The sequence below is a fragment of the Bos mutus genome, chromosome 1 (assembly GCF_027580195.1).
Source record: "Bos mutus isolate GX-2022 chromosome 1, NWIPB_WYAK_1.1, whole genome shotgun sequence".
Classification (NCBI taxonomy): domain Eukaryota; kingdom Metazoa; phylum Chordata; class Mammalia; order Artiodactyla; family Bovidae; genus Bos; species Bos mutus.
This window is the reverse complement of record NC_091617.1, coordinates 71,993,157-72,016,440: the sequence shown is the minus strand read 5'-3', so window position 1 is coordinate 72,016,440 and position 23,284 is coordinate 71,993,157. Positions and strand designations below refer to the sequence as shown.

General features: G+C 40.8%; 1 protein-coding gene across 1 annotated transcript; it reads right to left on the bottom strand.

Annotated features, from left to right (window-relative positions):
- Window positions 1-40: 40 nt before the first annotated feature.
- Window positions 41-23,202, bottom strand: LSG1 (large 60S subunit nuclear export GTPase 1). Its single transcript, XM_005903398.3, has 14 exons — window positions 23,022-23,202; window positions 21,486-21,612; window positions 19,805-19,925; window positions 19,542-19,628; window positions 18,954-19,040; window positions 14,694-14,754; window positions 13,386-13,562; window positions 7,843-8,229; window positions 7,295-7,396; window positions 6,996-7,148; window positions 6,442-6,556; window positions 4,169-4,248; window positions 2,031-2,204; window positions 41-506 (listed from the first exon to the last, which is right to left on the bottom strand). Exons 1-14 carry the CDS (start codon window positions 23,118-23,120, stop codon window positions 327-329), a joined length of 1,950 nt encoding a protein of 649 aa, XP_005903460.2. The 5' UTR covers window positions 23,121-23,202; the 3' UTR covers window positions 41-326.
- Between the last annotated feature and the right edge of the window lie 82 nt (window positions 23,203-23,284).

Genomic DNA, 23,284 nt, shown 5'->3' with positions numbered 1-23,284 from the left:
TGTCCAAATAGCAATAAATCTATATGAGCCAATAAAAAACTCACAAGTAGCAACTGAACTTTAATATCTTTCCCCAAAATTCCCAATTTATAAATTACTCTGCATTTGTGTATATATTTACACAAATATACATCATAAATTCCCTCATCTTAAATTCAGCCTTTCAAAGGAGCAGGGTTCTGGGAATCTGAGACAACTGCTAGTCTGAGCTGGTACTCTAAGGAGCCCCTTGGTCTTAACACCGACTGCTGTGTGCGCATCACAAGGGTCCACCCTGTAGCACCACAGATGCACAGCAAAGGTGCCAGTTCCGTTGCAGTCCAAGTTCACGTATCCAGGTGCTTATAGAGTCTGCGGCTTTTCTCTTTTTTATTTCTGTTGCCGTGTTTTTTCCAGGGCTTCCCAGGCCCCCTCTCAGAGCTCACAGCAGCTGCTGTCACCAAGCCACTCCCAGGCTTGTAGCCCATCACAGCCTGGACTCCTTTGGTCAGAGCTCTCACATTTTCCTAGGGAATAAGGGAAGATATTAATGGCGGTGTCAGCAGTCTCCTTCAGAGGATACACACAGAATTGTTTGTGGAGAACTCCAGGATAGTGGACTTCCATCTCTCATTGCTCTTCTTTCTCTCCCCATTCCCAAAATAAGTTTCTCAGAGTTTTGTCTTCAATTCATTCTGCCTTCAACTTTTGTTTAGTCCCATGGCTTCAAACACCATCTATATCAATACTCGTAATACCAGCTATTTTCTGGAAATCTCTCTTGATATCAAAATTCTACTTGTGTAACTCAGTTAGTTAGAAGCTGACTCTACATTCTTTATTTCAGCCAGTGGTATAAGAACCTGCTCAGCCCCCAAGATGACACACTCCGTCTTATCTGTCACAACAGTTAGGCACTGAGTTCCATGGACTCCAGTCTCTAGAACTTTATATATCCTCCCCTCTTATCCATCCCCACTGCTTTAACCCAGATGTTCATTGGCTTTTACTGGACCACTGCAAGACTCGTTGAGTCCAGAGTCCACACTTCTATTAGAGTTCTCTAATCTGTATCTCTCTAAGTCCTGTCCTCACAGATCTCTGAACGCCCCTTGCAGACTGGGGAATCAAGTCCATATTCCTTCCAGTGGCACACAGGGTCACCTGCAACATGAGTTCGGTGCTGATAAAACCCACACTCCCGTATCTTTTTGCCTCTGTTCATTTACTCCTTCTGCCTGGAAATTTCATCACATCTTCCCACTGACACATTTTTATTTGTTTCTCAAAGCCTAGCTTAAATATCATTACCTTTCTGTAGTCTGGCAAGGATGTGGAGGTATTAGAACCCTCATACATTGCTGGTGGGAATGTATAATGGTGTAGCCACTTTGGAAGATAGTCTGGCAGCTACTCAGAAGGTTAAATATAGAGCAATTCCAATGACCCAGTAATCTTACTCCAAAGTATACACCCAAGAGAAATGAAATACATGTAAACAGAAAAACCTTCACGTGAATGTACACAGCAGCTGTATTTATAATATACAAAAAGTGGAAACAACCCAAATATCCATCAACTGACAAACGAATAAACAAAATGTGGTATATTCCATTTAATGGAATATTATTTGGCAATAAAAAGCAAAAGAAGTACGGATACGTGAATGAACCCTGAAGCTGTTAGGCTTTGCTAAAGAAGCCAGCCACAAATGATCATACAGTATATGATACCATTTATATGAAATGTCCAGAACAATCTATTTATAGAGAAAGTGGATGACTGGTTGGAAGTGGCTAGTGGAAGTGGGGAATGGGGAGTGAATGTTAATGGGTACAAGGTCTCCTTCTGGAGTGATAAAATGTTCTAAAATTAGATGGTGGTGATGGTTAACACAACTCTGTGAATACACCATAAACTATTAAATCATGTATTTTAATAGGGTGAATTCAATGATATGCGAATGACATTTCAATAAAGCTATTACTAAATAAAGCTGTTTCAATAAAGTGTATTGGATCAGAAGTTAAAAAAAAAAACTTAAAACTCACCTGATGGAAAAAAGCTTTGTCCACTACATTTTCAATCTGATATACCTTTTTATTTCTAACCACCTGCAGTTTTATTTCCCCACCATTCACTTTTTTCTCCAGGAGTCGCTGGTGTTGGTACTGAAAGGTCACAGGATCTCTGCCAGGAGGAGGATGACAGTACAGGAGTTTACCCTGCAGAGATAACACATGTGTTATCAGAGCACCTGTGTGAAGTTCACAGAGGTGGCCTCTCCCCAGGGCACACTGATGGAACTTTTGTTCTTTTGACAGCCGAGATGGGTTCTGGTCACTGCAACCAGACAATCCTAACACCCAGAAGACGATCCTTAGTGTTCTAGAGGCCTCACTCCTTCCATAGTCCTAACTTAGAATGTAACCTTTCTTCTCTGTGCCCCTCTTTATCTTCTTTAATGTACTCCTCAGTACAAGTACGTGATTATATTGGGTTGGCCAAAAAGTTGTTTGGGGTTTTTCTGTAACATCTTATGTAAAAACCTGAACAAACTTTTTGGCCAATCCAAAACTTAATGTGGTAGTTGGGGGTTTAGTCACTCCGTTGTGAACAACTCTTTGCATCCCCATGGACTGTAGCCCACCAGAATCCTCTGTCCAGGGGATTTCCTAGGCAAGAATACTGGAGTGGGTTGCCATTTCCTTCTCCAGGGCAATCTGCTGACCCAGGGATTGAACCACGTCTCCTGCTTTGCAGGCAGTCTCCTGCACCGTAGGTGGATTCTTCCCTGACTGAGTCATCAGGGAAGCCCTATACTTGATATATTTTCCAAAACAAAAGCCAGGATGCAGTTGGACAGTGTGGCTGCACTAACGGGGACTCTGGGCCTAATGCCATCGTTTGCTGGGCGCCAAGTTTCCTCTTCCTACCATGTATTCTCTAAAGACTGTGCTGTGTTTTAACTCATTTCCCCCATCCTCTACCTAGACAGCATATTAAAAAGCAGACATCACTTTGCCAACAAAGGTCCATCTAGTCAAAGCTATGGTTTTTCCAGAAGTCATGTTATGGGTGTGAGAGTTGGATCATAAAGAAGGCTGAGCTTTGAAGAACTGATACTTCCAAACTGTAATGCTAGAGAAGACTCTTAAAGAGTCCCTTGGACAGCAGGGAGATCAAATCAGTCAATCCTTAAGGAAACCAACCCTGAATATTCATTGGAAGGACTGTGCTGGAGTTGAAGCTCCAATACTTTGGTCACCCGATGTAAAGAACTGACTCATTGGAAAAGACCCTGATGCTGGGAAAGGGGGTGAAAGAGGATGAGATGGTTGGACAGCATCAGAGACTCAATGGACATGAGTTTGAGCAAACTCCAGGAGATGGTGAAGTACAGGGAAGCCTGGCACGCTGCAGTCCATGGCGTTGCAAAGAGTCGGACACAACTGAGCGACTGAACACAACCACCACCCATTCTTCACAGATTGACAGATGGCAAAGAATAATTAATAAATAATTCATCCATACAAGTGTTCTATTAACTGTTTTCTTCCTAAATTAAGAAAAAAAAGAACACGGCTGTCCTCTTTCACTTCTGTGCCCCAAAGCCCCACTGATGACACACTGAGAAGAGGAGGGAATAAAGCGACATCCTCACAGCCAATTATTATGAGCCTCCCGGAATACTTTTTGTGGAAAGAAGTAGCTTACTACTACTGTTAATAAAAACTACCGGGGCTAACTTTACACAAGGCACTGAGCTAAGTGGTGTTTGTGTATATGGGGGTGTCTGTCTCCAACTCATATCACCATTCTCATTTATTTCCCATAATAATCTCATGAGATAGGTACTATGAACTCCTATTTTGCTGATGAGAAAAACCCAAAACTTACTATGTCCTCACTGTAACAGGAAAATAATAGCTCACAGACTTACATACTTTATCACCTTTACTGATAACAGATATTCAGAGATGTTCATCTATTTCATATCATGTCAGTCCTTTCCATGTTTTATATGATGCTGGCTCCCCTGGATCAAGAGTATAATTCCAGTTATAAAACAGTATCAAAGAGAAAATATCTCTTTTTTAACCCAGCTGGTTGCCATTACCCTAAACACAGGCAATGGAAAAAGACCTACTTACTTATTGGAGAGGAACAAGAGGCAACGTTCACTTACATTGACATAATCCTTCAGGATGTAGCGTGCAGATCGAGGCTGGTCTGGCTGTCCATGTGCTGTCATGAATCCTCGCATACCTATGAGGGGAAATGAATTTTGTAAAACCTAAGTTAGAAGACACTGTAATAAAGAAACTTGAGGTTAATGGAAATCTAGCCTTTTCTATTACTACACTGCATTCTTATGCTACCTTAAAAAAATCAATTAACAATGTAGAAAACATTTTGGTTAGCATTACAAATCTATCTGACAATCCAAGACCGACTATACTGGTGCATCTGATCTTTTGACAAACGCCTAGCAACATGTTGTGACGGACACGTTCAGTCTCTCTCTACTCTAGTTATTTCTTTCATCTCTTTGATTTTAAACACTGATCCAAGGAGGCTACTTGTAGAATGCTACATTGTCATTATCAGCAAAACCAAAAGCAACAGATCAAGTTTTCTTATTTAATGACACACCTACACTTTTTTCAGTTTCCCAAACATACAACAAAGATCCCTTTAATACTAATCCAATTAGAAGGGAGCAACAGAGCAGAGCTGATAATAACACAGGCTTTAGCTGACAGGTTCAAAACCCAGCTCCTCCTACTAGCCCTATGCTGTTGGGTCTTTTAGTTTAGAAGAAAGCAGTTACAACTATACACAAAGATACCTTTGAAGGAGGATGAAAATCTAAAAATTAAAAAAAAATTATAGGAAAACAGCTTTTCCCAAGTAAAACACCAAACCCAACAAAACTAAAAACCGAACAAAACTGACTTCTATGGGGCTAAAGAAAATACACATCAAGAAAAACATTTGAAACATAGGTGGCAAAGAATTGCTACAAATCATTAAGACACAAATGATGCATACAAAAAAGTGATTCTTAGAAGATAAAATGGTTAACAAATACATGGACAGATGATGGATTGTACTAGTATTTTAAGAATGTTTAGGCATGTGTTTTTACAAACTGGCTTTGTCCTCACTTTTTGATTTACCAGAGAGAATTAGATGAAAAATTTGAAAAGACTCATATTACTTTCAGTTTTATCTGGATATCAAACCAGATGGAAAGTCTGATACAAAGTCTACTTTTCCCCATCTTTCAGGCCAGCACAAGGGAGAGATGGATTAGGAAAGAAACCTAGGTTCTCACTGAGGCTATGCCACTGACCAGACACCACCTTAGGCAAGTCATTTCATGTTCAGAGTTCAGATTACTTGTTGTAAGGAAAGGGAGAGGAGAGACGGGGAAATCTTTAAGACCCCTTCTTGTCCTATGATTTTGTGACTATACTAGTCTTACCACAAGTGCTTAGTATCCATCCTCTTTAAAATATCTCAACTAAGGCAAAAATTCAAGGTCTGATTTAACTGTGGTTTATATCAAATCACCTTTCTCTGTCAGGAAACACTCAAATAACCTGAACTCTTTCCTGGCTGAGGGCAATTTCTTGAAAGGCAAGATACATATACATGGAAACTTTTTAACACTGGTATTTCTTTAGGTAGATACAGGTCTCTCCAGATTAAAGTTTGTGTTTAAAATACGTAAATCACAGTCAATTGGAGAAATGACAAAGATAATTCTCATGTGTGTGTATGCTAAGTTGCTTCAGTCATGTCTGACTCTGTGCAACTCTATGGACTACAACTTGCTGGGCTCCTCTGTCCATGGGATTCTCCAGGCAAGAATACTGGAGTGGGTTGCCATGCCCGCCTCCAGGGGATCTTCCCAACCGAGGGACTGAATCCTCATCTCTCATGTCTTTTGCACTGGCAGACGGGTTCTTTACCACTACCACCACCTGGAAAGGTTCTACATGGAGCTCCCATGAAGAAAAGCCAACAGAGCCTCAGATCAGAACCCCTACATCTACACTTGGGTCCAAGGCCTCCTACCGGAAAGGGCCTGAAACCACCAAAGCCTGGGAAGACACGTCTCCCAGGCACTGATTTCTGCGATTAAAACCTGGGGAAGAGGCAAGGAATATAGCACACCTCCTTCTCTAACTCTAAAAAGCACCTAACATGAAATAAAATACCACTCAGGCAGCAGCCGGCTCCCCCTCCTTTACTGCCAGACCCCAAAACCACTACCAAGTCAGCTACCTGGAGGCTACTCCACAGGAAAGACCAACAGGACCACAGAAATATCAACCCTGAAAGATGACAAAATGCTAAGGGAAAATTCTGAATTTGTATCTTTGCAGGGTACTTCTATCAGTAATTATATTGTTATTTTTTGTTCACATTTTAAAATAAATCACCACTCACATCCATAAGCCGTCAGCAGTTCCTCTGATGTTGGAGGTCGCCAGGGATCTTCATCCTCTCTAGGCTTTATGATGTCAATGCCATATGTAGCTTCTAAAACATGTCTTGGAATATTCTGGCAAACATAAGCTTGTCAAGGAATCTACTTCTCTGAACTGACCCTCTTCCTCCTCCCCATGGCATCTTCTAAGAACACTGTATTTCAGCACCATGGTGACAAAAAACTTTCCACCTCTCCTAAGAAGTATGATTATTCTTAATTTTAAAAGACTTTCAGTCCCTCTTTTAAAAAAAGCCTTATGCACCAAATGTATGCACCTCCAAATGTATCCTTTAAAAATATTATCTCTGAAACAGACTTCAAGATGACAAATTTTTACCTAAATACACTACAGATTTGTGAGATAATCCTAATTCAGAGATAAGTCACACAATCTTTGTTTCTAATCCTTACAATTATGTAAGGAGGGATTATTTTTTCCTCCCCTGTTTAATTACCCAGATTTTTCTGAAGCTCCAATATACACAGAACAACCACAATTTTGGCATAGCACCAAGGATATTAGTGATACAGGTGGGACATGGTCTCTCATCTGGTCAATCGGGAGGATTCCACTGCAAATCATTTCGGCTTTGGTAGAGACAAAGGAGGGCATCACCAGGCCTGGGCAGTCACACAGGCAGAGGCCAGGTTCTACATAGAGAGTCTGAAGGACAAGTAAGGGGGTTAGGCTGGGCACACGGCACAGGAAGGGGAAGAAGAGCAGCACACGAGTGGCAAAGAACTCCAGAAAATACTCAGAGGGAGGAACTGTCTGAGGAGTAAATGCAGAGGCTGATGCTGTGGAAATACCTGAAAATGCTTGGTGTGGCCAGGCGTAGCAGACACAGATACCTTCTTGTTGCCTAGGATGGTGTTGATTGTTGAACTCTTACCAACGTTTGGATAGCCCACCTAGAAGGGAGTCAGATGGAATGTCTACAGTAAAAGTTGGCAATCTTCACAGGATGCCAAAAGCCTACCCTATCTAAAAAGCCTGCATCACAGGATGCCCAAAGCCTACCCTACCTAAAGGAAAGAACACTGGATCAGAGGGCAGAAGACAACCTTAAAAGTTTGCATTCTGGTATATCTTGTAAGTCACGAATCCTGTAGGGACTAACTGGGAGACTGCAGAAGGTAACTAATACGAAGAGGGGTATAACCAGTTTAAGCCTTGAGAAAGTTCACTCTTGGAGCTGGGCTTTGCCTGTCACACACGGCCTGCTCCCACGACGCCCACGGGCAACAAGAAGGCTTCAGTGTTCCCTGTGACACCAGGGCCTGACTGGTCTCTGGGGCTCCAGTGCAGTGGGAATACAGACCCTCATGAATCAATTTTATGACCTATCTCATCTTACCAGTCCAACAGTAAGTTGTCCATCCTTCACCTTCTTTCCAGAGTGCAGCTGCTTAAAGACCTCGAGCAATTCCTGCTTGGATACCAAGTGACTAAAATTGTGTATTTGTCTCTTTTGTGGGGTGTTCCTTCCTTGAGCCTCAGAATGGCCCTCTTTGCAGTCCTGGCCACAGGCTTCCTCATCAGGGCTGCTGCTGTCTTCCAAACACGTCTGCCAGTCTTCCTCCTCCTCCTGACAGTCCTCATACTCGCTCTCATCTTCTTCACTACTGGCAGCTTCACCAAGTGAAAGATGTTCAGTCTCTTTGTGTAGAATTTCAGCTTCGTCGCAACTGGAGTTTTCAAACTCGGCTGTGATAGCCTCTCCAGTGTCTCCGTTTACTTCTTCCTGATGAAATAACAGAAACCACATAAGTTCAGAAGTGTGTAACAACTGCACTTTTCACTCTGGTGAAAACACTCAGAGTTGGTTATCTAAGATGAACAGAGGACAAAAAACATTGTGAAGAAGAGGAAAGGTGACAGACGGAGGAGACGAGATAACATGAGAATATAACTGAACTATCAACAGTGGTGCCCTCTAGAGGTGGACCTTCACATCACACATTTTTCTTACTTGAACTTTGAACAAATAACATCTATTATTTTTCTAATAGATAACTCTTGTTTAAGGCCATACTACCCTGAACACCTTGATCCTAATAGATAACTCTTTTATCTATTAAAAAGAGAGTAAGAATTTAGAAAAGTCTGTGTCAAGCTGATTTCCTTGGCAGTACTTTTGCAATGGACTGTAGAATAAAATAAAAGCATTCTCATTAACAGTAAAACAGTTAACATTCTCTTCTTTGCACAAAGCAAGATGGGTATAATTTATAATTAATATATATTTGCATTTTCAAAGACAGGGATTTTCATAGTTAAGGAAACTCTTCTTTTATAACTGCCTTTAATAAATCATAGCACCATGGAGCACAGGTCCCTGTGTGTGAAACATGAGAGCAACAAAACAATGCTGTGCATGGAAATTATTCAGCAAACAATGATTTTTTTTGGAAACAGAATGGTAAAAATCATTTACAATTCATGGGTATATTAATCCTTCTGGATGAATTACAAGTTGGAATCAAGATTGCCAGGAGAAATAACAACCTCAAATATGCATATGATACCACTTTAATCACAGAAAGTGAAGAGGAACTGAAGAGCTTCTTGATGAGGGTAAAAGAGAAGAGTGAAAAAACTGGCTTAAAACTCAACATTCAAAAACTAAGATCATGACATCTGGTCCCATCACTTCATGGCAAATAGATGGGGAAAAATGTGAACAGCGACAGACTTTATTTTCTTGGGTTCCAAAATAACTGCGGACGGTGACTGCAGCCATAAAATTCAAAGATACTTGCTCCTTGAAAGAAAAGCTATGACTAACCTAGACAGCATATTAAAAAGAAGAGACATTATTTTGCCGACAAAGGTCTGTACAGTCAAAGCTATGGTTTTTTTTTCCAGTAGTCATGTATGGATGTGAGTGTTAAACCATAAAGAAGGCTGAGCATCAAAGAATTGATGTTTTTGAACTGTGGTGTTGGAGAAGACTCTTGAGAGTCCCCTGGACAGCAAGGAGATCAAACCAGTCAATCCTCAAGGAAATCAGTCCTAAATATTCATTGGAAGGACCGATGCTGAAGCTGAAACTCCAATACCTTGGCCACCTGATATGAAGAACTGACACACTGGAAAAGGCCTTGATGCTGGGGAAGATAGAATGCAGGAGAAGGGGACGACAGAGGATGAGATGGTTGGATGGCACTGTCGACTCAATGGACATGAATTTGAGCAAACTCCGGGAGATAGTAAAGGACACGGAAGCCTGGCGTGCTGCAGTCCATGAGACCACAAAGAATTGGACATGACTTAGCAACTTAACAACAATCATTCTGAATTCTTATGGATAATAAAGCAGAAATACAACAATTTACAGTATTACCAATTCTTATCAATAAGGATGAATTGATTTAGATTTAGAAATGATGCAAACCTATCATTTCCAAATAATCTACAGGAGAGGGCATGATGAACTCAGTTAAATAGGTATCCTACATTTTAGGGAAGAAACAAAGTCAGGGAGAAGAGGTATGATTTCACTGTCATTTCAGGCGACTCAAAAAGAAACTTGGAATTGGAAGCAATTTCTATAATGAATGTCAAGAAGTCACTGTGTACTATTCTGAATCATTTAAAAGTATGAAAGAGGCAGAACACAAGAATGTGGACTGAACATGGGTATGTACTAGGAAAACTAAGGCTTGAAGCAGTTTAGGTTCAGGAAAATGATAAAGGCAACAAAAGGACTTTGCAGTAGTTACATCAAAAATTTAAAGAAGGGACCAATTGAAAAAGTATATACAGGTCCCTTGCTAAGACTAGCCAGTGAGGCACTCTCCACCCCCTTCTGATGTCTATGTCAGAAGCTTTATCTGTCCCTTTTTCACTTTAATAAAACTCTGCTACACACACACCAAAAAAAAAAAAAAAGAAAGAAGGGAAAAGTCCATCTTTTGGGGAACACAGTGCAATTTAACAAATGGTCAAGAGAAAACAAAAGTATTCAATTAAAAAAAAAGTCTCATTAAAAAAAAAATAAGAATGGTTAAACCACCATGGCTGTTGCTGCTGCTAAGTCGCTTTAGTCGTGTCCAACTCTGTGCGACCCCAGAGACGGCAGCCCACCAGGCTCCTCTGTCCCTGGGATTCTCCAGGCAAGAATACTGGAGTGGGTTGCCATTTCCTTCTCCAATGTATGCATGCATGCTAAGTCACTTCAGTCGTGTCTGACTCCATGTGACCCCATGGACAGCAGCCCACCAGGCTCCTCTGTCCACAGGATTCTCCAGCCAAGAATACTGGAGTGGGTTGCCATTTCCTTCTCCAAAAAACCATGGAGAAAGAACCAAACTTCAGATAGGTGAAAAAATAGTGAATATCTATTTTTAATAAGTTCATGCTTGATATTCAAATGACAGATGTGATTAGATACGATATCACAGCAGTAGCTGGTAACAACCTGGAAAATCGTGAACAGAGACTTCAGAAGACTTAGGAAGAATAAATAGGGTTCAACTTTTAGAAAGGAAGAAAGAATATCTTCCATAAACCAAGCACTGGTAATCCAGTCTGACAGGGAAACAATTCCACAAGTTAGCTGACAGTCAGCAACAGGAGGCAGCGAAGATTCCCTGAGAACAGATCCTGCAAACAAATTCCGTTTCCCTTGGGAATCTACTCCTTGATTGTCAGTTCAGGGAATACCACAGATGTAAAACTGATCCTTTTCCCATTTTTAACAGGGCCACTGGGTTGCTGTATCAGGGCTGAGTGATATATTGATAAATAATTATTCAGCACTGCAACTAGACACCAACTTCCAGGAAGGATTTGAAACAAGAGAAGCCATGGTGAAGAGGGCAGCCTATGAAGCCAGATTGCCCACGGATTACAAGCACTTACACTCTTTCTGGAGAAGATGAAATAAAACACAGAAAGTACTCAGAATAGCAGTGCCTGCTAAGAACAGGTTTTCTGTGGGTTAGCTTTTATTAACAACAGTAATAGCACGACAACTACTTTTATAGCCTTTCAAATACATCTTAAATGATTGGTACACCTGTGCTTATTAAGTCCACGAAAGGTCGCAGAACTCTGTCCTCGGCCCCAGACTACTCAACAGCGTTATCAATGAACATTAAGAATACACAGAAGGGCCAACACAAAATCTGCAGATGATTCAACGCTGGAAGAAGAGAAAAGCAAATGACACATCCAAAATGAATTCTACCTTGTCCGCAAAACACTAATATTTAGGAGTTACATGTCCTAAGCTGAGCTAAAAATAAAGTGAAAAACTTTCCCCACATGTAAAGACAGATGAGCTCTGCTTGGTAAAACCTTATCTTTTAAATACTGAGTTGGCCAAAAAGTTCATATAGATTTTTCCCTTAAGGTAGTACGGGAAAACCAGAACAAACTTTTTGGCCAACCCAATATTTGAGGGATATGGTTGCTCATAGGTTTAACGAGCCAAAAGCATAAGCTCCTTTGAAAGGAGGTGAATTAACAAAAACTCTGAATTCCTGGGAGTATCCTGATTACAAGAAATAAGAACACATGCCCTGGGCAAACCACATCTGAAAGACCATACTCGATCGGTGGCCATCCTTTGTAGGTGCTCTCCTGACTCAGGCAGAGAGGCCCTCAGCGTGAGGAGTGCGCTGGAGGACAGGTCTATAAGGAGCGGCAAAGCAGAAAAATGTATCTTCTGCAGAAGAGGGAACACAGGGAGAAAGTAAGAGGCCTTAGATCAAAGTTAGGAGAGCTGAGCCTCATTGGACTGGATGAAGAACTTTCACCCTGGAGAGAAAAAGAATGAGACATGTGGTATGTCTGGCTGCAGACAGTATGTGACTGTCTGCCAGGGAGGTGGAGGGAAGAAGTCCTTCACAGAGGTAGAGCTCACTAATTTGTGAGCTCACCAACAAGAAGGGGTGTATTCAGAGCACCCAGCTCCGGCCACTAACTAGTCAGCAATGGCTGATAAACAGAGGTGAGACAAAAGGAGGTGGACAGGAAAAGATACGACTTTAAGTCTCTTTCAGCTCCAAGATGTTATTGCTAAGTTCTTCCCATAGCTGGTTATCATTAATTTTTATTAGAAAATAACTCAAACTGTTTCTATCAAAACTGGGTTAAAACACATGGTGTATCTTAATTTAGTATTAACTCATTTCTTTGTTTTCAAAATAAAGTCAAAAGAAATTCTAGTTGAGTCCAGAGAAGTTACTACATTCAGCTGCATCTGCATTTTGGTTTTGACTGCTGTTAGAAGTAACTGTGAAGTCATTAGGAAACGTCCTATACAACTTTCTGCCTAACATTTAAAAAAATTATGAACTCCGGAAGGTGGGATTCAAACATGCTCATTATTATGTAAGAACTAGATCATCAAGGAACACCTACTGCAAAGCACAGGGAACGCTAGCTACTCAGTCTCTTAGAACCTGTACAAGAAAGAGAGTGAATAAGAGCTGATGCACGTGGAAGTGAATCCCTTTGCGCTACACTGAAACAACCACAGCACTGTAAGTGAACTATATTCCAATACAGAAGCAAAAAAAAAAAAAAAAAAAAAAAATTATGTGTCTTCAGAGAAAGCAACTCTGCGACTCACTTTTCTGTAAGTCATCATACTACCCTACTGCTGCTGCTGCTAAGTCGCTTCAGTCGTGTCCGACTCTGTGAGACCCCATAGATGGCAGCCCACCAGGCCTCTCCGTTCCTGGGATTCTCCAGGCAAGAACACTGGAGTGGGTTGCCATTTCCTTCTCCAATGCAGGAAAGTGAAAGTGAAAGTGAAGTTGCTCAGTCATGTCTGACTATCCTACTATAAATAAAGCCCCACAATCAACAATAAGAAAAAAACAAAGCGCACTTAACAGAAACTGAAATCTTCCTCCCTGAAGCCCAACCTGAAGAAGTCCCAGTTACCTTAGAGTTACCCATCAGCTTAATGGCTTCAGCCAAAGCTGACCAGAAGATGACCTTCACGTTTTCTTTTTCGAAAAATTCAGCCCAGGCACTCCGCTGCTCGGCAGTCAACAAGTCTGCCTTATTTATCAGAATAACATTCTCCTTGTTGTCATCAATGGTTTTCACATAACATTCCTAGGCAAGACAAAGATATTCAAATATTTCTCCAAATGGGGAAAAATTTGGCTAATTATACTGAAGACCCCCTTTCCCTAGTAGCTATTACTAAAAGGTCTTACTGTCCCCAGTTTTAAAACAGTCCTAATACAAAAGATTTTTAATCATGGTACATTCTATGGATCCTTTCAGCAGGCTTTGAAAAGAAGTTAGGTCACATATACTTACAAACTTCACATAAAAAACTAAAGGGTACATGCTGATATATGGCAAAACCAAAACAATATTGTAAAGTAATTAGCCTCTAATTAAAATAAATAAATTTAAATTAAAAACAAAAGGGTAAAAAAGAAATGCTTTCCTGCCCTGTTCTCATTTCTTTATACAGTTTCTTTTAAGCAAAAATAAAGAACTGCTGATTTGTCAGTCAGCAAGAACTATTTTCAAGCCAAATGATGACAGCCAATAATAATCTTACCTTTTATTACAAAAAATATTTTTGAAGTCTAAAAGGAAAATAAGACCCAGTGATTAAATTAACTCCCAACCATAGCTTTCCATTAGGAAATACCCTAAAAATATTGAAGGCTGAATTAGTAAGAGTTTCCCTATTTTGAATTTTGCTATTCACCAGTAGATTTTAAAATAATGGTTCTACTATGGTCCTTAAACAGAAGGAGGAATACTTCATGTGTGTTCAGTCTTATTAATTCAAAGCCCGTATCGCCTCATTTCTAGTGCTCCTCACACCTTAATGATGACCCCTGCAGTATTTTACAAACTTAGATCATTTGTAGAATACCACAGAAGGTAGTAACTATAGTGTGAGAAGAGAAAGCTTAGTGGGATGAAGGGACTAGGCATATGCCAAACTCAGCAAAATGCTACTTCATTTACTGTCTCTTCAAAAATGAGAAACATTCTAAACTAAAACCTAGAAAGTTCAAGTGTTTATGCGTTCCTGCAGACGGAAACAACTGTCTGAAGAAAACATCTGTCTGAAGGGCACCATTATGCAAGCTCCTGGCCTTGGAAGGAGTCGGGGACCGGATAGGGTGCAAAGGCTGGCCCAGAGCCACTGCTGTCAGTGACACAGTTCTCCCACTGCTGCTCCAAGGACAAGTTTGAATCTTGTCACGTTTTACTTACCAAATCCTCACACCTAAACAGGAGCGGATTTCGAGCATCTACTATCTGGACCACGATATCACTGAAAAACAAATGGGAGATGCCAATCACTGTGAAGTGAAAGGAAACAGTATTGAGAGCAGACATTCTCCATGTCAGGCGCTGATAGGGTTAACTTTCAATGGGCAGAATTATCTCCAGTTTATATGTGAAGAAGCTGAAGCTTGGAACAGCTAAGTGGTCTATTCAAAGTCACAAGGTACTAAGTGATGGAGCTTGAAGGGGAACTCAAGCACTCTGGACCAGAGATCATGCTGTAATTGTAACATTTTCCTGCTCTCAATATGATAAAAATTTTAATTATACCTTCTAATCATCTCTCCTGGAAAGATTAAAGAATTATTTCAAAGACTTCAACCCAAGGTGAGGTCTACTGTATGCTCAGCACCCAGTCTACACTTGTGTTAAGCAAGGCCTCAAAAAGCCCTGATACATCACCTGATCACAGCTGCCACTATAAACCTCATTGAAACCCTTCTGACATGTAGCAAATCATCATCCACCAGTTTCAAGAATGTGCTTAAATGCAAAGATTCAAAATAGCGAAGTATCAACTGAAGTTGCCATGGTGAAGCAGGAAATGATGAATCCAACCCCTTTCATCACGCAGAAGATGATGGAGCAATGTGAAAACTTTCCGCGCAGACAGCAAGTCCCTCGAATTCCTCACAAAGGTAGCGGGGACCAGCAGGCCAGCACTGTACGACTAAATACTGCACTTCTCCGGTAGGATCCTCCCTGCCCTCAGCCTCTGCGGCTAGGACGCCGTGACCACCGCTGGGAGGGAACAAGCTGCGCAATGTGCCAGCACCTTCTAATAGTCTTCCCAATCCATGTCCAGTTCACTCTTCCTCAAGTAACTCCTATGCAACTATGCTGAACACCAAGGAAATGTGTTAAATCAAGGCTACCATTCAGGGCAGAGCTTTTGACAAATCTGGGTTTGCATTTTCCTTCAGAATAAATTTCCAGCATAATCTTGTGAGTAAAGGAACTCGTAGACTTGCTAATTTCTGACAAGATGCTTAAAAAGTTCTCTAGTTAAGTGGGTCCTAGTATTTCCTTCTTTAAGGTAATATCTACTGCTTTCCAACTGTAAGAATTTAACAGTAAATGCAAAAATGACTGCAAAAAACGGACAAAGTCTAATGAACCAAAGTCCATAAACATTACGTCTACCTGCCAAACAGGCAGAAAGAATAACCAGCTTAGACACACCAGTAAGAAGACAAGTTTAAGATGGCATGCTTTGTGTACTGAATTAAGATGCAGGGCAAAGTGCCAGTTATGTGCTGCAAAGGCTTGATGCAACGCAACGGAAACGCCCTGTCTGACCAGAAGCAGCATTCTGCCCTCCGTGCCTCAGAGGTTTCCTGCATTTCAATGAAATGTCATACACCAAATCCTTTCTGATAACTATTCTTGAACTTAAAGAAACAGATGACATAGCTAGCCTGTTATCAAACAGGAGACATCTGCCGCTTTACAGAACATATCAATAAATATTTCCTGTTAAGAGACACAGCAGGAGTCACTTTAATGATATTTTTATGTAATTCAGATCCACTTCCATGTGATAGAGCAACAGAACAAGTGATGCTGTAATCCAATTGAAGCTACAAGTTTCAACAGGTCCAGGCTTACTCTGGGGAAACAAACAGCTTATTTAGGGGCATAAAAAATAAGGGCCTTCCCGTTAAACATGGAAAAATTCATATGGTTACCTTTGTTCCCTCTCAAGACCTACAAAAATGAAAGTAAAGGCTGGAACTCATTAGGACAAAAAGAGCAACTCAGAAAGTTAGTCAATGAGAAGCAGGCCTGTTCACACTCCAGAGCTCTGAGAAAGCTCAGGATCAGAAGCATCAGATGCAGCTTTTGAGACAAGGGCAAGGTGTGGGGCTAAAATCACTCTGAACAGGGAGTGATTAGGTCTATTCCCTTGTTCCATTCAGCCAGGCGGCCACACTTCACCCCACAGCCCCTCAGCCCCCTATCCCAATGGCAGAAGCCAGGCTTTATTGTGGAGAAGATGAACCTGAGAGGCTCTAGAACTAAGACCTCAAGCATAGGAGAAGGTGGGAAAGAAATGCCATACTGAAGAGGAGGATTAATGTAAGTCGACATATACCCCAAATGGTGCAAAGGCCCAGCCCCCGTGTAGTATATCATCACCTTTACCCTGTTCCTGACAGACGAAAGTGCTTCTCTTTAAGAAACTGACTGATCCTAGGGAAAACACCCTAGATACGAACATCTTAGGGTATCCCAACCAAATAAAATTGATCTCTGCTCAGTCACCACACAGAGAAGTTCACCTGGTGGCAAAATCACCCAAACAGAAGTTCGTCAATCAGCTTTGTAACACTTTGTTTTCTTAAATATGAACAGATGGCAAACATCACTTGATATCTGTGGAAAGCCTCTTACACAAGTCAGAAACCAGAATAAATAGGGAAAAAAAGAAATACGGAAAAAGACAGACAATATATGAAATAGGAGAAAATCTAGAATTAAAAAATAAACTAAGAGTGTGCAGATGGAGGCATTCCCTCAAGGTAGAAGTTTCAATATTTCACACTGTTATCAATCCTCTTTGGAAAAAAAAAAGCGCATTTTCAGCAACATACATCCTAACTGCATGAAGGAGACATCAGTCCACGTCAGTCCCCCAAAAAACCATAATGGGTCTTCCTAAGCCCCATTCAAACCTAGGTCAATCTAAGGTCTGCATGGAGCCTGGCAATTAGCAGCAACCTTCCCCTTCCTTCCGGAGAAGGCAATGGCACCCCACTCCAGTACTCTTGCCTGGAAAATCCCATGGATGGAGGAGCCTGGAAGGCTGCAGTCCATGGGGTCGCTGAAGGTCGGACACGACTGAGCGACTTCACTTTCTCTTTTCACTTTCATGCATTGGAGAAGGAAATGGCAACCCACTCCAGTGTTCTTGCCTGGAGAATCTCAGGAACGGGGAAGCCTGGTGGGCTGCCATCTATGGGGTCACACAGAGTCGGACACGACTGAAGTGACTTAGCATAGCATCCCCTTCCTTTAGGCTTGGAGATTTGCCTTAATATTTTCACCTCCTCACATCCCAGCCCAATGACCCTCTCTACCCAAGGGAGCAAGATGGGCTGGAGGCATGTAAATGACTTTTAAGAAAAAGAGATAATTCGTGTTATCATAAAATTCATCCTTTTAAAAGTATACAATTTAGTGGTTTTTAATACAGCCACAAAGTTGTATAACTATCACCACTAATTCCAGAGCATTTTCATCACCCTAAAAAGAAATGTAAGTGACTTTTACAAATTTAATCCAAGCCCTTCTTCTTCGTAATAATGCTAAATATGCTAATATTCTTTCCCAAGAATCCCAGTGAAAGCATCCTGTTTCCTAACGTTCTTACTGGGTATATTTTATAGATTAAACACACACACCCCTGCTCCCCGAAGGCTTATTGTTAAAAGCATCATTTCAAATATAAGGTTAATTTAAGGGGTCCTTATAAATAACTCATACACTCTTTTGACAAAAATAAAAACCCTTTAGCAATAACAAAGAATGAGATTGAAGAAAGCTGATTCATCAATTTCTAACTATCAGGATATGGCGATGATCGAAAAATCTCCCATTCTCAACTTACCAAAGTCATTCTCTTATTTTCAAATCCCAGTTGAAACAAATCACTCCTAAATTCCCCCAATACTACTAACTGTTCCTTCAGCTCTGACTTGGCCCGTGATCCTTCATCTGTAACACAGCAGGACTCACACTTCATCTTGTATTTTACTAGTATTTCGTCAACTTAGTGCAAGGATTGCATTTCATCTATCTGTGTGTCCCTGGTGTTTGACCCCTCCCCAAAACACATTTGCTCTCTGCAAGCAGACACCAATTCTTTTTCACATCTGTATTTTCCATGTTACTAGTATGAATTCGTATACGTTTGCTGAAATAACTATAGGTAGTTCACAACTCATCTTACAGAAAACAATCATTAAGTTTATCGATGTGTTTTATTAATAACAACCCCCCCCCATATTTTAAAAGAAATGTAGGATCACAGTTTCAGTTTTTATAATAATTCTCAGTAGCCCTTTGTATAGCTTGATCCTGTTCCCTTAACCCCTCTCTGAGCTCACAAACATATATAACATGCAAATCTAACATAACACCATCACCACATCCTTCTTACACCAGAAGAAAATGGTAATCTACCTTCTCTCAATCACCCTCCAGAGTTGGCGCCAAAAGTCCAAATTTCTTTCAAATGGTGTCAATATCAGGTTTTGTTCCTCTTCCAACCTGGTTTTAGAATGAGAAGTTTATCTTTCTGCTAGATTTTGATAGTTAGGTTTCAAGTGATATAAATACTCAAATTCATTGCATTAAAAAATAAGCATGCAAATATTAATTGTCAAATGATTTTTATATCCTTTCTGTTGAGTTAATATGTAAATCAAATTTAAATTTTCTACTCAAGCTTTTAAGTCCTAGAGGTTTATCCATCACACTGCAAGAAAGCTCCAGGGAGCGGTGATCAACTCCAGAGTGACAAATGGCGGGAGAAGGATATGAAAAGGAGAAAAGGCCAGGAATGCAGCGATGAACTCACAACCTTTGTGCAAGGAAACACATGCACAAAGCAATGTGGCTTGCACACACAAACTAATTTGCACTTATAAGATGAAATCTACCATTTCTCTTTAAAAGAACAAAGCCTTAAAAATGCAAACAGCAATGCAAGGACACCAACATGCCTAACTTAAAATTTCAAGAAAATTCTTCATGGAGGTGAACACTCACCAGACAAGCTGACGTCTCCATTCTAGAAAGTTATCTTTCTCTGCTTGTTTGAGTTCTTCTGGGCTAGTTTTTTGGTCCCACTTTGGTCTGAAACAATCATAAAAAAAAAAAAAAATCCACATGAGTTACCAAAACAGAATAGGATAACTGGATTTAATAATGGCAGTTGAGAAAAGAAAGCAGAAAAAAGTGAACACCAAATAAAAAATTTTACATTTAGTGGATTTGTTACGCCTTTTGATATACATTTTTACTCAACTCACCTCCTTGGTATACACAGGAACTGTTTGTTTTCTTCATGGAGTTTCTTAATTCTCTGGTTCTCCTCAAAAGATAGTAGTCCAGTTCTAGCCTCAGGAGGCACAAATTTAATATTAAGCTTCTCTGTCCATAGGGGGGAAAAAAAAGTACTGCTATTTAAGAGGCGGTGAATTCATTACTTAAAATACTAAAAATATGAGCACCTAAAACAGAATTTAAGCTTTCTTGATCTACATAGATTTCCCTAACCTAAAAAAAAGGAAAAGATCTTTACTAAATGTTTCAAAAGGTCAACCACTTTTTCCAGTACTGATTTTTATAAAACTCCATATGCTAAATGCATTTCTTGGAACCAGAAACAATAGAAATGGGAAGCAATTGAAAATATTCATTACAGAATGTATGTAATGAGATAGCAAAAGAGACACTGACGTATAGAACAGTCTTATGGACTTTGTGGGAGAGGGAGAGGGTGGGAAGATTTGGGAGAATGGCATTGAAACATGTAAAATATCATGTATGAAACGAGATGCCAGTCCAGGTTCAATGCACGATACTGGATGCTTGGGGCTAGTGCACTGGGACGACCCAGAGGGATGGTATGGGGAGGGAGGAGGGAGGAGGGTTCAGGATGGGGAACACATGTATACCTGTGGTGGATTCATTTTGATATTTGGCAAAAAACTAATACAATTATGTAAAGTTTAAAAATAAAATAAAATTAATTAAAAAAAAAAAAGAAATAAAACAATAGGAACGGAAAAAAAAAAAAAAGAAAATATTCATTACAACCAATCTCCTCATTGTACCCATGGAGAATAATTATAAGCCAAAGGGACTGAGGGGAAAAGCAAAGTTCAGCAAGGAGTCGCACTCCAGTCAAACTGGTGAGCTACTACAAAGCTAGAATTTACATAAAACATTTACAAACATTCACAATTAAGCTGTACAAGAATTTAAAGGAATAAAAAAACACCCAGTGTATATATAAACCAGAGGCTTCTACTCTAGGCTTTATCCCCTGAAGCTGCTCCAGGCCTCTCTACTGCACCTCTCCACACAGCCACCTAGTCTCCGAGGCAGGTGACTCCAGTGAGATAAGCACTTGGGAGCCAGCTACGCTTCTTACCCAAATGCTGAGAGGAGATCCTATTCAAGGATAACAGGTCATCTTCAGCAATGGTTCTCTTGATCTTTAGGCAAAGACGGCAATCCACTACCCTCATGTGACCATCAATACTGGCCGGTCCAGTCACCATTCTCATCATGTCATCCTCAACCACCAGTCAGAACACACACCCCTCTAACCCCATGCTTGATCATTTTTTAACATTAATTTCTCCTTCCAATGGTGACCTCCTACCCAATGTTCCCACTTAATATGGGAACTTACTCACCATGATGTTAACTGGTCTCTTCCCTGATGAGAGACTGAGTTTCTTGAATTTGACATGACAGATAACCACAGATACTTTTTAGAGCTTAATTTTAAAACCGTGGCACATTTTGAACTTCCCTGTTGAATTCAACTGACCCTCCCGCACTGCTCCTGGGATATCTGCCTTTGGGTTAAAAACAGCTCCCTATGACTTTAGGAAGATTGGCAAAACAGCCCCAAGTAGACTTACTTGTATCTAGTCAGCAAAGACAGAAACGTGTTGGAGGCACTCAGCAACAACTTACCAGCTACAAACTCTGTTCCTGCAAGTTCTGCAGTGGCAAGGAAGTCATCCAGGGAACTCTGTTCAGTCACGGACTGAAGATTAAGTCGACCCCAATCATAGCCATCGTTGAGCTCACTTGTGTGTAGCTATGAGTAAAACATACAGCTGCTTTCTTCTGCTCTTCACATCCAAATAAACGCTATGTTCTCAAAAAACCATTCTATGGCCTTGAGGGTGGTGTTAGCTCTTTTAGTCAACACTAGTAACAGTTAACATTTAAATGGGTACTTTCTTACCTCGTAATAGTTATTTTCCTTTTACTTTCTTGTTTAATTTTCAAAATCTTTTGAAATAAACTTCATATCTCCATCAGGATTAAACTGGAGAGAATAAATTGCCTATAGTCATAAGCTAATAAGTGGCAGAGCTAATATGTGGTTTATAAATCCATAAACCATATACTCTGGTTCTGGCAGCCACTGTTGGTCAACTTTTTTAGACAGACACCCACAGTAAGCAATACACTTCGGATAGTGACTTAAATGCTGTGAGATACTGTGAGATGCTGTGTACCATTCAGTATAGTGAAGTGAAAACAAAAGAATCCTGAAAGTTACCTTTATTACATTCCACACAACGTGGTATTTTCTTGAGTTTTATTCTGTGGGGTGAAAAGCTTGGCTAGTTGCCACTCACTGTTCTGATTCCAGACACACCTCAGTTTGATAAGATAAACACCATCCTAAGCTACATGCTCTGTACAGGTACAAATAAATGAAAAAAAACTGAAGGTTAAAAGGCTAGGTGGTTTGCCCAAAGGCCCCAGAATCAGCAAAAATCAGGGTAAGGATTAGAATCCAGTTCTTTACTGAGAACTTTGTGAATTCTAACACTTCGAGGAATGAATGTCAAAATGACAATTACAAATCAATCAAACCACTTCATCCGCTCTTCAAGGATCCTAAAGCTATGACCGTTTCCAGGCCCAGGAAGCTACTAGGCCCGCCAAACTTTGGAGAAATGCTGTCCAGTTCTGAGTAATACCACTAGGGAATAAAAAAAAAGTGAAGCACGAATCTGAGTTATTTTGTACTTCTGCTACCAACCAGCGGCTCTTGGAGGATCAATTCTTTAGAAAAATGAATACAACAAGAAGTAGTTTTTGCGTCATTCCTGTGAGGAAACTTCCAAATGCTTCCACGGCCTACAGGATAAATATCAAACTTTTGCCCTGGTTTCTGCCCTGGTTTTCAAGATCTCACTCCGGCCTCATCACATTAGCCTCCACCTATGGGCCCTGTGTCTTGCTAGGAGGGCCTGTTTATCCGTCTGGTCGATTCTAACGGTCTTGAGCATTTGCGCATTTCAGTATCCGAGAGGGGCTGGAGGTGGGCCTAGAACGGTTCCCCGCCGTTACCGGGGCGCAACTGTATTCATCCCTAGAAACCCTATTTTGGCATCATTTCCTTTGAATATTTCCCTGAGAACCCTGACCGTAAATTTCGCAGCGTTCAGACTCACAACTAGGCAGAAAGGCTGAGAAAGACGTTTTTACCCAGGAGTCAGTGTGGCGGTGGCTACGGCTCCGTTGAACTTGCTGGCGGATAAGAGCCCGGCCAAGGGTTCCACCCTCTGGCGCTCTTCTCCGACCCATGCTTGTCCAGAAGACGAACGAAAAGCAGCAAGTTAGAGTCACACCAGTTTGCTGGGTATTCAGGAGCGCGATCTCCGGAAGTGACGTGTAGACGAGCCGAAGTGGTTAAGGCCCGACATCGCAGGGAAACAGAATAATCTGCCTCAAATCTCCACTTATATATC